At 47.8% G+C, this 16,629-nt stretch overlaps 2 protein-coding genes across 2 annotated transcripts in view; both read right to left on the reverse strand.

Moving 5' to 3' along the window:
• Positions 1 to 2,442: 2,442 nt before the first annotated feature.
• Positions 2,443 to 16,629, reverse strand: part of LOC146640598 (uncharacterized) — a 49,319-nt gene continuing 35,132 nt past the window's right edge. Inside the window, exons 11-12 of the mRNA XM_085400058.1 lie at positions 13,430 to 14,698; positions 2,443 to 4,424 (exon numbers count right to left, since the gene is read on the reverse strand). Coding sequence (XP_085256184.1) covers positions 3,732 to 4,424; positions 13,430 to 14,698 — 1,962 coding nt within the window. The 3' untranslated portion in view covers positions 2,443 to 3,731. The remainder of the gene's footprint in view (positions 4,425 to 13,429; positions 14,699 to 16,629) is intronic.
• LOC146640599 (uncharacterized) lies at positions 10,416 to 13,420 on the reverse strand. Its single transcript, XM_085400059.1, has 2 exons — positions 12,222 to 13,420; positions 10,416 to 12,191 (listed from the first exon to the last, which is right to left on the reverse strand). Exons 1-2 carry the CDS (start codon positions 12,660 to 12,662, stop codon positions 10,416 to 10,418), a joined length of 2,217 nt encoding a protein of 738 aa, XP_085256185.1. The 5' UTR covers positions 12,663 to 13,420.

Below are 16,629 nucleotides of genomic sequence, written 5' to 3' on the forward strand. Positions count from 1 at the left end.
TGTTTGATTCGATTCAGTTTTATTTCTATGGAGTCAAATAATAACAAAGGCTCTAGAACAGCCCTGAGTTTGTCCAGGTGACACTCCTCTGAAGAACAAAGACAAAGAGGAAGAAGGGGATTCGTTTTCAAGTCTTGTTTCTTTCAAAATAAAAGCTGAGATGTTTTGGAAGCATGATAATATTTCAGCCAGGATGCCGTCTCCAAGGAGACCTGCACCTCAGCGCTGAGCTCCACATCACGCCCTGTGAAAGCACAGATATAAATCTGCTGCAGTGAGAAGAACTTTACCCAACACAAGTGTAGAAGTAGACATTTGACTTTACCTACAACCTGTTAACAACAAAGCTTTCATTGCCTCTGTTGTTGATGTCATGTAGGACTAATCATACTTCACATCAGCCATGCACACGTCAGAGGATCTCCAGGCTTTCAGTAATAAAGCCAAGCAGATGATGTGAACATAGCAATAGTAAAACATGCATCATAATCAGCTGTATGTGTCGACTATGTGGCACCTCAGTCTTGTTGGCATGAAGAAAAGTTGTGTAACATGTAGCATAAGGGCTGCAAAGACATCATGTAGACAGCAGTCGTCTGTTAGTCGTAACGTATCTCCTGTTAAAGAGTTAAATGTGCGTTCTCCATCTCTGTCCTCTAACAGCTCGCCGTACACCAACTCCAGCTGTGGTAACCATGGCTGTGCCCATCAACACGCTGAAGCTGAGACGCCACCCGTCAAAATAAAAGTCTTAGTTCTGATATTTTGTAATGAGTTTGTAGATTTCCCACAGCTGATCGTAACAGCAGGCTGCCGGTTTGAAGAAGCCAGTTCAGGAATACTGGAACAGAAGCTAAACAAAGTCCTGCTGTGAACAGCAGCAATATGGATTTTACACATCCATCCATCTTTTCAGCTCAGGGTTGTGTGTGTTTGCACCATGTTTACAGAAACTGGAACGTGACTCCACTTGTGGACAAAATGAGCGTCGCCAAGAGTTTGAAGGCGTTTTTGAGACTAAACATGGTGTTTTAGTGTCAGGGGTACGATTAGGTTGTGGTTAGGTTTAGGGCTGAAGGTTAGGGTTAGGCATTCAGTTTTTAGGGTTAGGGTTAGGTGTTAGGTAAAGCATTACATCAATGTCCCCACGGAGATATGAAAACAGGACTGTGTGTGTGTAACCCTATCCCAGCTGTTATTAGGCAAGAAGCAGTTAAACTGTGGGAGGATGTCAGGGTACCAGGGGAGAATCAGACATGGATTCAAACCCAGGACCTTCTTGCTGAGAGCAGGTTTATCCCACCTACAAAGATCATCTGTTTAAACGTGCGCTGTAACTGAGTATTTTTTAAACATGAGAAACCGAATATAAGGGTTGCTCTGCCACTGCTGCCTTGACCGGTTACTTCATTTTATCCAGTGACCACGTTGGCAGCATCAAAGCTGAGTAAGGCCACGCCCACACGTACACCGGGATTTTTGAAAACGTAGATTTTTCTGAGCGTTTGCGCCTTTCATCCACACGTAAACGGCGTTTTCACTGAAAACTGAGATTTTTGAAAAAGTCTTGTTAAGTCTAATTGTTGAATGTTGCCATTGTGTTTCTTAAATTTGTACAGTCTTAGTTCAAGCAGTAGGATCAAAGCCATCCCTTTGATCCTGACCACCTCTCCAACCACTCTGTGCTGGGGGAGGTTTTATTGTAGATACATCCTATCTGAAAGATCTGTTTCTATTGATGTAAGCTTCCTGGGTTTACGACCCTTTGGTCAGCAGGAGGTCTGACACACACACACACACACACACACACACACACACACACACACACACACACACACACACACACACACACACACAGTGTATACATTTACATACAGTGCCTTGTCTTTGTAACCAAAGGGGGTTGCAAGGGGAGGTGTTTTGTAAACTATTGTTTGATGTTTGTCAATAAAAGGCAGCGAGAGGAGGTCATTTTCGTGGTGGACACAGATGAGAGGCCTCCCTTGCGCAAGTAATCGATCGATCGACTGTCTTGTTTTCTTCATTGATGAATAAGTCTCTAGAATTAGCGGGGTTTGTGGAAACACAGACCCCACAGAAAACTTTAACCTTGTAGACTTCATTATGTTCCAGCTGCTCTACAGACGCTGTGACCTCGAACTTAAGCAGGTCGTAAAGTATGTGCAGCTCAATAACTTCATAATCAGACCCTGTGGTATTTAGGCAGCAGAACAACTAAGAATAACAACTACAAATAATGTTTTTAGGTTTCTGTTGTACTGCAAGGTTCTGTACAGGAGAACCAAACCAAGAGCAAATATTACGTCTCATTTACACCTGAGCACGAAGAGCCATCAACATTTAGCAAATTGAATCATCTTTGTTTAGATGCAAGAAGAATCGTATAGAAATGAAAGAGTAGAAATAGAAATCCAGAGCAAAGATATCCTCTAATTCAGCGTAGCACATGTGCAGCTGCTGCGATTCACGTAAGCATTCGGCTCGTCGCTGTTGCAGATTTTTCTCTCGCTGTTCTGGCTCACAGCGCTGCAAACACAAAAATAAATATCCCCAAAGGTGTGAAAGGGAGCTAATTAGTAAGAGTATTGTTACTCTCCGCAGGAGTCGTCCAGCAGTAGAAATCAGTCCAATAACAAGGTGTGTAACATCTAGCAGGGTGACAGAAAAACCCAGGGTAACTTCTAAGGACCTCAACGTCTCTCTCACATTGTGTTTTTTAAACATGCTTCCATTTGTCACTTCAGTCTTTACTCTGAAATACAGGAAGAGAAATCATGGCTGAAACAATTTCTCATGAAACCAGGGGTGTGGTCCAACAGTCAGTTTGGTGAGGAAGGTTCCTAACTGAGAGAAGTGACCCAGAAGTATCTGTGTAGCAGCCACAATGAATCCAGATCATGAGCTTTATTAACTGATCAAAGTCTCTTCTTTCATCTTCTGTATCATTCAGTTTGCATTGGTAATGCCCATTATTGTAATGCTTTTTTAAGACGAGCAAAACTTTATTTCACTTTGGGTTAGCTGGGATAAGTGATGGATGGAGGGAATTTTACTTCAGCCACAGAAATCCTAAACAGGAAGGAGGAGCAGAGTTACAGTGGATCACTATCCAGCAGGGAAACAAGGTTTATTTCAATTTCTTGGCCATGAGTGAGATTTACTGAGTGGGCAAATTAGGGAGACGACACCATCAGATCCCGAGCCCTCCATGTGTTAATCAAGAGACGGCTGCTGTGCTACATCCATAAATAATGAATAAATTAGGAGCTAAAGCTGAAAGGACAGTTTATTTGTACCATCTTCACGTGAACACATTCAAGAACATCACAGATGAAGAAACATTAAAAACTTCCACACTACATAAAGCAAGAAAAATAGTTTTTCTTTCAGGTGGTTTCAGAAAAACAGAAACATCAAACATCTCCAAGACTCTCTTTGAAAGAACTAAAAACCTTTGTTCTCATGGTCCAATCATGAGTGAACTCCCCGATGAAGCCTTGTGTGCTAAAACATGTCAGAGTTTTAAAGGTTAAACATGAGTTTCCAAAACGTTTTGCTGGAGAACAATGAACTATTTGACTGAGTTTCAATCATTTACAGACGAGCAAAACCAGGACAGAGAAAAAAGGACAAAACTGACTCAGTAAAACAACAGAAAAGAAGATCCCATGTAGATCTGTATTATGTAGAAGTTCAGCCCAGCAACCAGTTCAGTTCAACACAAGTTTAAATGATTCTATCTGAACTCTGTGGAGCCTGATCTCAAGCTTTTTGAGTCTGACACAGAAACCAGAGGATCTTTCTGTGTCTTCAGATTCACTGTGATCCAGTGATGGGAGTGATTTCAGCCCTGAGTGATCGCGCTGATGTTTGCACAGAGCAGACAATGAGGTGAATGTTTGGGCACATTGGTAACAGTGAAACAGTTTATTAGTAACGTGGGATCGTTTGTGTTCAGAGTATGAACTGAGATTCCTGAAGCTCTTGTCACACTGGTCACAGCTGTAGTTTCCTTCCATGTGTGCACGTTCATGCCTGTTACGAGTACTTGAATGTGAGAAGCTTCTCTCACAGTGTCTGCACTTGTGTGGTTTCTCTCCTGTGTGGACTCGTTTGTGTGTTTTAAGCTCACCTGCAGTGGTGAAGGATGACCCACACTGATCACAGAAGTGCTTTTTAACCCCACTGTGAATCAGTTCATGTTGTTTTAAGTGATGTGTTGTGGTGAAGCTTCTCCCACATTCTTTGCAGTATTTCAGTTTGTCTCTAGTGTGTCTACGTTGATGTACTTTTAGGGTCTTTTGCCGACTGAAAGTTTTTCCACAGAGGTCACAATGAAAGTCTTTCCCACCACCACAGTGATGACAGGGTTGAGAACTGGATCCATCTGTGTCGCTCTGCTTCTAAACAAAGACACAAAGACAGTGTAAGTCAGTCCTTCAACATTTGTATCCTGAACGTCGCCTGAAATAAAGAGCATCTCTGCAGACGTCCAACTACATTTGACTGTTTCAGTTAACACACTCAGTTTACTGGGCTGCAATAACTACAATACTACCACCATAATACTACAGTAATACTAAAATCATAACTGAAAGGAAAATCTGAATAATCACTCAGAGCTGCTTTTCCATGCAGTAGAATTGCTAACATGCTAACACAGTTTAATGAGCAGAGTTGTTCCAAACATCCATCCATCCATCCATCCATCTTCATCCGCTTTATCCGAGGCCGGGTCGCGGGGGCAGCAGCCTAAGCAAAGAGGCCCAGACCTCCCTCTCCCCAGCCACCTCCTCCAGCTTATCCGGGGGAACACCAAGGCGTTCCCAGGCCAGCCGAGAGATATAATCTCTCCAGCGTGTCCTGGGTCTGCCCCGGGGCCTCCTCCCGGTGGGACATGCCTGGAACACCTGACCCAGGAGGCGCCCAGGGGGCATCCTTGTCAGATGCCCGAACCACCTCAGCTGGCTCCTTTCAATGTGGAGCAGCTGCTCTACTCTGAGCCCCTCCCGGATGGCCGAACTTCTCACCCTATCTCTTTTTTTTTTTTTTTTTTTTTTTTTTTCTTTTTTCTAAATGACATCAGAAACAGCAGTATGCGACATTACGTGATGGCAGAGCTTCAGTTCATCCTTTGTCATTTTTTTTTTTTTTTTAATAAATAGGACAGGGGGAATGAATGAGAGAGAGAGGGGGAGAGAAAGAAAGAAAACCAAAGGGGAGAAGAGACGGTGAGAAGGGGGGGGAAGAGAGACAAAAAAAAAAAAAAAAAAAACTCCTGGGTCACCTGTATGGAGAAAAAAAACAAACAAACAAACAAACAAAAACAAACAGAGGAGACAGCAAACAACAAAGAGCAACATAATAATAGAGAAAACAAAGCACCATCACAATAAACTAGCTAGTCATAGATATCAGTATTTACTAAGTAATAAACGATATTGTGCAGCACGCAAGATAGACAGCGCACAGTGTGCTTTGAGGCAGCAGCCAAGAAAGCTTTAGTCCGCGTCTGTGAATACCCATGTGTGCATACCTGTGTGGATCAGCATGCTTGCATTCCAAAGGTTTCTCCATGTAATGATCTGCTAGGGAGTGTGGGGGGGCCACAGCCCCGTCCTCCAGGGTGTGAAGCGGGTATGGAGGAGATCAAAACTCCAGACATCCAGAGGCCCCCAGAACACAAGAGACCATGGAAGACCAACAGAGGGGCAGCCGCGCCACTGTCCCAGTAAGAGCTGAGGAGAGTCCCAGATGAGGGCTCGCCCAGCAGCCGCGGAGCAGAAGTCAGGGGGAGTTGCAGTGACGCGCCCGTGAGCTCCGCCGGCCCCCAGCTGCGCCTGAGTGACCGAGCCCTAGGCCGAGAGGCCGGGGGCACCCCACCTCCAAAGGGGCCCGAGCGAGCCCCAGGCCCCAGGCCCCGACAAGCGGCCGCCAAGGAGTGAGCCGGTGTGTACCCGGACGCCCACCCCCAGACACAAAGAACCACCAACACACCGACACCTGAGGGAGTCCGCCACCGGCAGGGGAAGTGGTGGTGGGTGGAGATAGGCCTCCAAACCTTGGAGGGCCTGAGGTGTCCCCAGAGAGGTGGCGTCTGATACCCAACCTGACATATAGACACAGACATACAGGCACACACAGACACAAACATCCATTCCCACCCTCATGCTCTCATATGCACTCACTCCACACTCAACCAACGTGGAGACAGACATAAAGAGACGCTGTACACACAATCACACTCCCCAAGCGTACTCTACAAACCGGGTCTAGGTACCCTTGCCCCTGGAGGGGGGAATTGCACCCAGACCCAGGTGGTGTTACCCTTTTCCCTGCGGTGGGGAGAGGCAGACCACCCCGACTCCGCAGCAGCAGGGAGGCCCCACACCCCAGACCGCAGTCGGACGGCCAACTCCTCCTACTAGCCCTCACCCTATCTCTAAGGAAGAGGCCAGCCACCCTTCGGAGGAAGCTCATTTCTGCCGCTTGTATCCGCGATCTCGTTCTTTCGGTCACTACCCACAGCTCGTGGCCATAGGTGAGGGTAGGGACATAGATCGACCAGTAAATTGAGAGCTTCGCTTTTACACTCAGCTCCCTCTTCACCACGATGGACCGGTGCAGCATCCGCATTACTGCAGCCGCAGCCCCAATCCGTCTGTCGATCTCCGGCTCCCTTCTCCCATCACTCGCGAACAAGACCCCGAGATACTTGAACTCCTCCACTTGGGGCAGGAACTCATCCCCGACCCGGAGTGGGCACTCCACCCTTTTCCGGCTGAGAACCATGGCCTCAGATTTGGAGGTGCTGATCCTCATTCCCGCTGCTTCACACTCGGCTGCGAACCGTTCCAGTGCGAGCTGGAGGCCCTCACCCGATGGAGCCAACAGAACCACATCATCTGCAAAAATCAGAGATGAGATTCTGAGGCCACCAAAGCGAAAGCCCTCCGCCACTTGGCTGTGCCTAGAAATCCTGTCCATAAAAATTATGAACAGAACCGGAGACAAAGGGCAGCCCTGGCGGAGCCCATCACCCACCGGGAACGAGTCCGACTTATTGCCGGCAATGCGAACCAAGCTCTTGCAACGGTCGTATAGGGATCGAATGGCCCGTAGCAATGGGCCAGACACCCCATACTCCCGCAACACCTCCCACAGGACACCCCGAGGGACACGGTCGAATGCCTTCTCCAAGTCCACAAAACACATGTAGACTGGTTGGGCAAACTCCCATGCACCCTCAAGTATCCTGGAGAGGATAAAGAGCTGGTCCAGTGTTCCGCGACCAGGACGAAAACCGCGTTGTTCCTCCTGTATCCGAGGTTCGACTAGCGGACGAACTCTCCTTTCCAGCACCCTGGCATAGACTTTCCCAGAGAGGCTGAGGAGTGTGATCCCCCTGTAGTTGGAACACACCCTCCGGTCCCCCTTCTTAAAGATGGGGACCACCACCCCGGTCTGCCAGTCCACAGGTACTGCCCCTGATCTCCACGCAACATTGCAGAGGCGTGTCAACCAGGACAGCCCTACAACGTCCAGAGCCTTCAGGAACTCGGGGCGGACCTCATCAACACCAGGGGCTCTGCCACCAAGGAGTTGTTTAACTGCCTCAGTGACCTCGCCCCCGGAAATTGGTGGGTCATTCCCCTCATCCCCAGACTCTGCTTCCTCCTCGGAAGACGTGTCAGTAGGATTAAGGAGGTCCTCGAAGTATTCCTTCCACCGCCCGACAATTTTCTCAGTCGACGTCAGCAGCGCTCCGCCAGCACTATACACAGTGCAGGTAGAGCACCGCTTTCCCCTCCTGAGACGCCTGACGGTTTGCCAGAATCTCTTCGAGGCAGTCCGAAAGTCTTTTTCCATGGCCTCTCCGAACTCCTCCCACACCCGAGTTTTTGCTTCAGCCACTGCCCGAGCCGCATTCCGCTTGGCCTGTCGATACCTGTCGGCTGCCTCCGGAGTCCCACAGGCCAACCAAGCCCGATAGGACTCCTTCTTCAGCCTGGTGGCTCCCTTGACCTCTGGTGTCCACCATTTGGTTCGGGGATTACCACCGCGGCAGGCACCAACCACCTTGCGGCCGCAGCTCAATGCAACAGCTTCGGCAATGGAGACGCTGAACATGGTCCATTCGGACTCAATGTCCCCAGTCTCCCTCGGAATGCTGTTGAAGCTCTGCCGGAGGTGTGCGTTGAAGATCTCGCGGACTGGGGCCTCTGCTAGACATTCCCAGCACACCCTCACTACGCGTTTAGGTGCACCAGGTCTGTCCAGCGTCCTCCCCCGCCACCTGATCCAACTCACCACCAGGTGGTGATCAGTTGACAGCTCAGCCCCTCTCTTTACCCGAGTGTCCAGAACATATGGTCACAGGTCTGCTGATACGATTACAAAATCGATCATCGACCTACGGCCTAGAGCGTCCTGGTGCCACGTGCACTTATGGACACTCTTATGTTCGAACAGGGTGTTCGTTATGGCCAAACTGTGATTAGCACAGAAGTCCAATAACAAAGCACCGCTCGGGTTCAGATCAGGGAGGCCGTTCCTCCCAATCACGCCCCTCCAGGTCTCGCTGTCGTTACCCACGTGAGCATTGAAGTCTCCCAGCAGGACAACAGAGTCTCCAGGTTGAGCACCCTCCAGCACCCCCCCAGGGACTCTAAGAAGGCTGGGTACTCTGAACTGCCACTCGGCGCATAAGCGCAGATGACAGTCAGGACCCGTTCCCCGACCCTAAGGCGCAGGGAACAAACCCTCTCGTCCACCGGGAAAATCCCCAACGTACCGGCAGCAAGCCGAGGGGATATTAGAATACCCACCCCAGCCCGCCGCCTCTCACCAGGGGCAACTCCAGACTGAGACAGAGTCCAGCCCCTCTCCAGGAGACTGGTTCCAGAGCCCAAGCCATGTGTAGAGGTGAGCCCGACTATATCTAGCCGGTACCTCTCAACCTCACGCACTAACTCAGGCTCCTTCCCCACCAGAGAGGTGACATTCCATGTCCCTATTGCCAGTCTTGGCAGCCGGGGGTCAGTCCGCCAGGGCCTCCGCTCCTGGCCGCCACCCGGCACACAATGCACCCGACCCCTATGGCACCTCCTGCGGGTGGTGGGCCTGCGGGAGGATGGGCCCATGTCTCCTCTTCGGGCTGTGCCCGGCCGGGCCCCATGGACTAAGGCCCGGCCACCAGACGCTCGCCCTCGGGCACCCTCCCCGGGCCTGGCTCCAGGGCGGGGCCCCGGTAACCCTATCCCGGGCAGGGTAAACTGTTCCCTCGGTGTCCTTTTCATAAGGGTCTTTTGAATCGCTCTTTGTCTGGTCCCTCACCCAGGGCCAATTTGCCATGGGAGACCCTACCAGGGGGCAAAAGCCCCCAGACAACATAGCCCCTGGGATCCCTGGGACACACAAACCCCTCCACCACGATAAGGTAGTGATTCAAGGAGGAGTTGTTCCAAACAGTCAGGCTAAAATGACAAGATAACAATATAAATACATATGTTACGTTCTGGTCCCGGCAAGTAAATAAACGTAACAAACAGTTTGCCCCACTCACTTCCCACCCACACACAAACCCCAACAACGACACCTTTTTTAAGTATTTAAGCAGCCATTTATTTTCATCAGCAGTGAGCAATGCCAAAACAATAAACAAAACTCCCTATAAAACAATCCCTAGTCTTCCCTACACCAAAATAAAAAGAAGCCCAAACAAAAGACAAGTCACTTACCTAACTATCTAACGAAAAACAGGAGAAAACTTGTTCAACAAAAGAAAACGGCTTCTCACGCCTACTAGGCTGCGACAGTGAAAGTTATACAGCAAAGGAACAAAAAAGTGACCGCCACTGGTTAACTTATTTACAATTATTTACATGGCAAGGCTAGAGGTACACGTGAATACTCCAGCCTGCACTACAATGACACAACCCACAACTCTGTGACCGAGTCAACGGGGTTCCAAACAGCACTCCCAGGTGACTGTCATCCGGACGTTAAGTACTGGAGGTGGTCCATCAATTATCCAGTCGGAAGGTGTGTAGAGACTCCACCCAGATACCTAGCAGCCACGCCCAGGTGTCCACCTCCTAGGAGAGAAAAAAGGGAAAATACCGCCACCATCCTCCGGTGGGAGGCACAACACCAACAAACACATCACTGGGTCATAACAGTTTCCCCCACCCAAAAAAAATCAAACATCCAACCCCACACAAAGATGTTTGATTTACGACCTAGAGAGGGCATCAGCCATAACATTCTCTAAGCTCTTATATATTGGATCTCAATGTTGAAATCCTGTAGGAGTAAGGACCAACGCATGAGGCGCTGGTTGCTGTTTTAGAAATGTTCTAGAAAAGAAACAGACTGGGTGGTCAATGCCATTTTCATCCTCCTGCACGAGCACTGCACCCGCCCCCAAAACACTGGCGTCCACCTCTGAATCCTTGGCCCCTCAGGAACCGCCCAGGGACACCAAAAGTCTCCAGATTGCGCTTTCGCTCCTCTGCCCACGTCAGTCTGAGCCCATTATCAGATGAGATGTTGTCAAAGAAAAACTTTGCTTTGTCATAGTAGCACTTTGGACCAAAATGATCCTCCCCTGAACTCAGCTGCAACCCCTCCTTTTCCCTTCCCTCAGAATTCCCATCCTTTAGATTCAGCCCCTCCTGTAACTTCTTCTCAAGCGCCTCCTTAATGAATTGCGCGTTGGAGGAATCAAAATCAAAGTCTGTGTCAAATTTAAGGGTGGGAGATGGAGCATTAGCCACCATCAGCTGGCCTCTTCTGCGGTCCCTATGCCGCCGAGGTCCTTGTCTTTTTCTAGCAGGTGGCCTGGTTTCAGCATTTTGCTGCTGCTGTTGCTGGGATCCACTCGCACCTCTCCTCTGCCTAAATGTCTTTACACTGACGGTTTGAACAGCCTTTGATGTGGCACGATCGAAACCACTGTTATCTGTAAGTGGTATATCGACTACTTCTGGCGACGGAAAAACTGTGCCGCCAGCTAGATCGTTTCCCAAGATGATGTCAATACCTGCAACCGGTAACTGGGGCCGCACCCCAAGCTTAACCTCACCAGACAAAAACTGAGACGAAAGCTGCACCAAGTGTAAAGGAACCCGTATTACACACATCCTAACTCCCCAGGCTAACACATCCGCCCCACAACAGGATTGAGCTGAAAACGGTAAGACCCCCTCACGAATGAGCGACTGTTTCGCACCAGTGTCTCGCAAAATACTGACAGGAGTCCGCCGATCTTCTCCTATCAAGGAAACAAAGCCGTTTGACACAAACGGCTTAAACTCCTTATCTACTTTATCATTTTCGGGGGCCATCACCTCCCCCCAAGTAGGAGAGTTTGTCTGTAGAAGGTTTATTGGGGAAGGAGATGTACCCTGCCTGGTCATTTCTTTTCTCTTCAGAGCAGGGCAAACCGCAATAAGGTGTCCCTGCTCATGGCAAAAAAAACACACGCGGTTCTCAATGGATGAGGGGATGGCACGGCGGGTGCCCCTTGGAGACCATCTGGGCGGGCTACTGGAAGACGGAAAACTGTGAGCAGGAACCGAAAACACCACTTTGTGTGTCAACACAAACTCATCAGCCCGTATAGCAGCAGCGGCGAGAGTCGTAACCTTCTGTTCGTTTAAGTAGGTTACCACAGTGTCTGGTAGTTGATTTTTAAACTCTTCTAACGTCACCAACTCACGCAGGTCTTCCAAGGTTTTTACTTCTGTAGCATGACACCACTTATCAAACAGAGTTTTCTTTTCTCTGGCAAACTCCACATAGGTCTGGTTGGCGGATTTTTTCCCATCCCTAAATCTCTGCCTATAAGCCTCTGGCACAAGCTCGTAAGCGCGTAGGACAGCAGCCTTCACCATATCATAGTCAAAACTGTCCTCCAGAGAAAGAGCGGTGCATACCTCTTGAGCTTTCCCCACCAATCTACATTGGAGTAAAAGAGACCACACATCCTTTGGCCAGTGCAGCGCACCTGCGATACGTTCAAACACTGTGAAATACGAATCCACCTCAGTTTCCCGAAACGCCGGCACCATTTTGATGTGTTTACTCACATCAAAGCCACCACCTGGCATCGGGGCCGGTGGCTGCGGAGATGGCGACTGCGGGGATGATGACTCCGGGGAGGGTACCTGCGGGGATGATGACTCCGGAGAGGGTACCTGCGGGGATGGTGACTGCGGGGCTAACCGAGGTACAGGAGGGCTGGCAGACACAGAGGCTCCCCTCTCTACCTCCAGAGCCCTGATCCTCAAGTGCATAGCGTCCACCTCCAACTGCTGTTTCTTTAGCTCCACCTCCTTAATGCGCAGCGTTAACTGCAGCTCCTCCACAGAAGGGCTAGGCGGAAAAGGGAGATTTTTCAGTGGGGCAGAAACACCAGCAACAGCCCCCAGCTCAACCCCCCCTGCAGGACCCGGCTCACCAAACAACCCCCTGTCCGTCAACTGGACACACAGGAGCTCCCTAAGCTCTTTCTTCTTCGCAGTCAACGGCACAGTCACATCAAAGAATTCAGCAACAAGCAAGAGGTCAGCCTTTTTACACCTGTCCAACTTCTCCGCAGACGGGCTCAGAGTGAAGTCCTCCAACTTAAACTCCATCCTAACACACACACCCCCCCACACAAGAAAAAACCGCCAACCAAGAAAACAAGCCACAAAAAGAACACAAAAGAGACGAGCCCCCAATATGTTACGTTCTGGTCCCGGCAAGTAAATAAACGTAACAAACAGTTTGCCCCACTCACTTCCCACCCACACACAAACCCCAACAACGACACCTTTTTTAAGTATTTAAGCAGCCATTTATTTTCATCAGCAGTGAGCAATGCCAAAACAATAAACAAAACTCCCTATAAAACAATCCCTAGTCTTCCCTACACCAAAATAAAAAGAAGCCCAAACAAAAGACAAGTCACTTACCTAACTATCTAACGAAAAACAGGAGAAAACTTGTTCAACAAAAGAAAACGGCTTCTCACGCCTACTAGGCTGCGACAGTGAAAGTTATACAGCAAAGGAACAAAAAAGTGACCGCCACTGGTTAACTTATTTACAATTATTTACATGGCAAGGCTAGAGGTACACGTGAATACTCCAGCCTGCACTACAATGACACAACCCACAACTCTGTGACCGAGTCAACGGGGTTCCAAACAGCACTCCCAGGTGACTGTCATCCGGACGTTAAGTACTGGAGGTGGTCCATCAATTATCCAGTCGGAAGGTGTGTAGAGACTCCACCCAGATACCTAGCAGCCACGCCCAGGTGTCCACCTCCTAGGAGAGAAAAAAGGGAAAATACCGCCACCATCCTCCGGTGGGAGGCACAACACCAACAAACACATCACTGGGTCATAACAACATACCTCACAGTAGCTGCACTTGTAGAGTCTCTTTCTGGTGTGGATCTGTTGGTGTCGTCTCAGGTCATGTGGAGATTTAAAAGTCTTCTCACACAGGTCACATTGATAAGGTCTCTCCTCAGTGTGGGTAAACATGTGTCGTTGTAAGTGTGCGTCTGTTGTAAACTCTTTGCCACACTGTTCACAGCAGTACACATCATGTCTGGTGTGAATGCGTAGGTGTGTATTTCGGCTCTCTCTCTGGCTGAAAGTTTTTCCACAAATGTCACAGCTGTATGGCTTAATTCCAGAGTGGGTAACTAGATGCCTCTGTAAGTGGCTACTGTGAGTAAAAGCTCTGCCACACTGATCACAGCTGTATGCCTTAATTCCAGAGTGGGTAACTAGATGCTTCTGTAAGTTGCTACTGTGAGTAAAAGCTCTGCCACACTGATCACAGCTGTATGCCTTAATTCCAGAGTGGGTAACTAGATGACTCTGTAAGTGGCTACTGTGAGTAAAAGCTCTGCCACACTGATCACAGCTGTATGCCTTAATTCCAGAGTGGGTAACTAGATGCTTCTGTAAGTTGCTACTGTGAGTAAAAGCTCTGCCACACTGATCACAGCTGTACGCTTTAACTCCACTGTGGACGAGTTGGTGTTGTTTTAGGGAACCCTTCAAGGAAAAAGACTTTCCACACAAGTCACAGCTAAACGGTCTCTCTCCAGTGTGGATGACCTGATGCCGTTTTAGTGAAGCTTTCAGAGTAAACTCCATCCCACACTCGTCACAGCTGTATGGCTTAATTCCAGAGTGGGTAACTAGATGCTTCTGTAAGTTGCTACTGTGAGTAAAAGCTCTGCCACACTGATCACAGCTGTACGCTTTAACTCCACTGTGGATGACCTGATGCTGTTTTAGTGAAGCCCTCACAGTAAAACCCATCCCACACTCGTCACAGCTGTATGGCTTAATTCCAGAGTGGGTAACTAGATGACTCTGTAAGTGGCTACTACGAGTAAAAGCTCTGCCACACTGATCACAGCTGTACGCTTTAACTCCACTGTGGATGAGTTGGTGTCTTTTTAGAGCATCCTTGAAGGAAAAAGACTTTCCACACAAGTCACAGCTGAACGGTCTCTCTCCAGTGTGGATGACCTGATGCCGTTTTAGTTTAGCCTTCTCAGTAAAACCCTTCCCACACTCGTCACAGTTGTGTTTTTTCTCTCCCTTTCTTCTGTGAGGTTTGTCGGCCTCCTGAGAGCGCTGACTTCTGGCTCCATGTTGGTCCTGCAGTGACAGAGATACAAACAGAGGCAGTGAGTGAAATGCAGTCGTGGAACAAACTCAACCTTCAAACTCCATTAACACTAGTTTTAAACCTGAAGGTGGAGCGTGGCACCAAACACCTTAAAGGTCTCTTATCCCCACCTGCTGGTAGTTCTAACACATTACATCCAACCTGCTGTTAAAGATAATTCATGACTGTTCAAACACTAAAATCATGCCCATCCCTCCTGATTGTACACACACACACACACACACACACAATTTTATAATTTAGATTATTTTGTTGTTTCCTATTACATATTTCTATAATTTCTATAGATTTATACAGAATTATTCAGTGATAATAAATCCTATGTTTGTTTATTCAAAAGGAACCCCGTTAGCTTCCACAACAGATGTTGCTCGTCTTCCGTCAAATACTCACATAAAATATTACACAATAAAGTGGATTCAAGATATCCACATAATTTCACTCTTACATCCACAGTGAGGTTTCACAATTGTTCAAATATAAGCAATCAATAATAATAATAATATTTCTCTGTCAGCCTTCTCGGTTACGAATCGTCTTCTGCTCCTCTGTCATGCGGCGTCCCACAGGGCTCAATTTTAGGGCCACTGCTCTTTTCACTGTATCTATTGCCTCTGGGTTCTATCCTTAGAAGGCATGAGATCTCATTTCATTGTTATGCCGATGACTGCCAAATTTATTTGCCACTAAAACACAAGGATGGCATCTCCATAAAACCTCTCTTGACATGTCTAGATGACATTAAAGCTTGGTTGGCTCTAAACTTTTTAAATTTTAATGAAAAGAAAACAGAGCTGTTGGTGTTTTGACCCAGTGGTCCCTGTGAGTCCTCCCCTGTTGTTTTAGGATCCCTGGAAGTCTATTTTAAATCTGTTGTTACTGACCTTTAAGTTGGACAGTGATTTTAAATTGGACAACCAAATCAGAGCAGTGGTGAAGTCCGGTTTTTATCATTTAAGGCAACTGGCAAGAGTAAAATCTTTTCTTTCGAGGCAGCACCTTGAAACAGTGATCCATGCTTTTATTTCTTCCCGCCTGGACGACTGTAACTCACTTTATGTGGGGGTCAGTCAGTCGTTGCTCTCACGTCTGCAGCTGGTTCAAAATGCGGCTGCACGACTCCTAACAGGAACTCAAAAAAGAGAGCATATAACCCCCGTGCTGGCCTCTCTGCACTGGCTGCCTGTGTCTTTTAGAGTTCATTTTAAAATTCTTATGTTTGTTTTTAAATGCCTTCACAGTCTTGCCCCGCCTTACCTCTCTGAGCTTCTTCATCTCCACACACCCTGTCGGTCTCTCAGGTCAGCTGACCAGCTGCTCCTGGAGGTACCGAGATCCAGGAGGAAGCTCAGAGGGGGCGGGGCCTTCTCTATTGTGGCTCCAAAGTTATGGAATGATTTGCCCATGCACGTTAGAGAGGCCCCTTCACTGTCCACTTTTAAATCACGTCTTAAAACCCACTTTTATTCCTTGGCTTTTAACCTCAGTGAGACTTAGTTTCTCTTTTAATTGAAGTAGTTATTTAATTAATGATTTCACTCTTCTTTTATTTGTGTTTTATTTATAGCTCATGTAATTTTATTTTACAGTTCCAATGTACAGCACTTTGTGTCAGCTGTGGTTGTTTTAAAGTGCTTTATAAATAAAGTTGATGATGTTGATGATGAATATCAATAACATTGAGGCACATTACACAAATTTCAAAAACAAATCATGTCTTACAATATTTACAACAACTAAAAGCTCTGTAAATCAGCTTTTAAGTGTTCATTGAAGTTTTGAATAATTCTCTAATTTTTTAAGGCAAGTTATTCCACTTAAAAGTTGCTCTAAATGTAACAGTTTTACAAAACGTTACTTTTAACTCGAGCATTTACTAAATTGCAGCTTGTTGAAAACT

This window comes from Rhamphochromis longiceps, unplaced genomic scaffold (genome assembly GCF_057381845.1).
Source record: "Rhamphochromis longiceps isolate RC_006_pf unplaced genomic scaffold, R_longiceps_female_GT1.1 unmapped_scaffold_4, whole genome shotgun sequence".
Taxonomy (NCBI): domain Eukaryota; kingdom Metazoa; phylum Chordata; class Actinopteri; order Cichliformes; family Cichlidae; genus Rhamphochromis; species Rhamphochromis longiceps.

What these genes read in the sequence shown, in the direction of transcription:
- LOC146640599 (XM_085400059.1), bottom strand. Translation starts at nt 12,662, where the DNA reads ATGGAGTTTAAGTTGGAGGACTTCACTCTGAGCCCGTCTGCGGAGAAG. An exon ending in CGCAGTCACCATCCCCGCAG is followed by an intron (nt 12,192 to 12,221) that starts GTACCCTCTCCG and finishes TCATCCCCGCAG; the next exon opens with GTACCCTCCCCGGAGTCATC.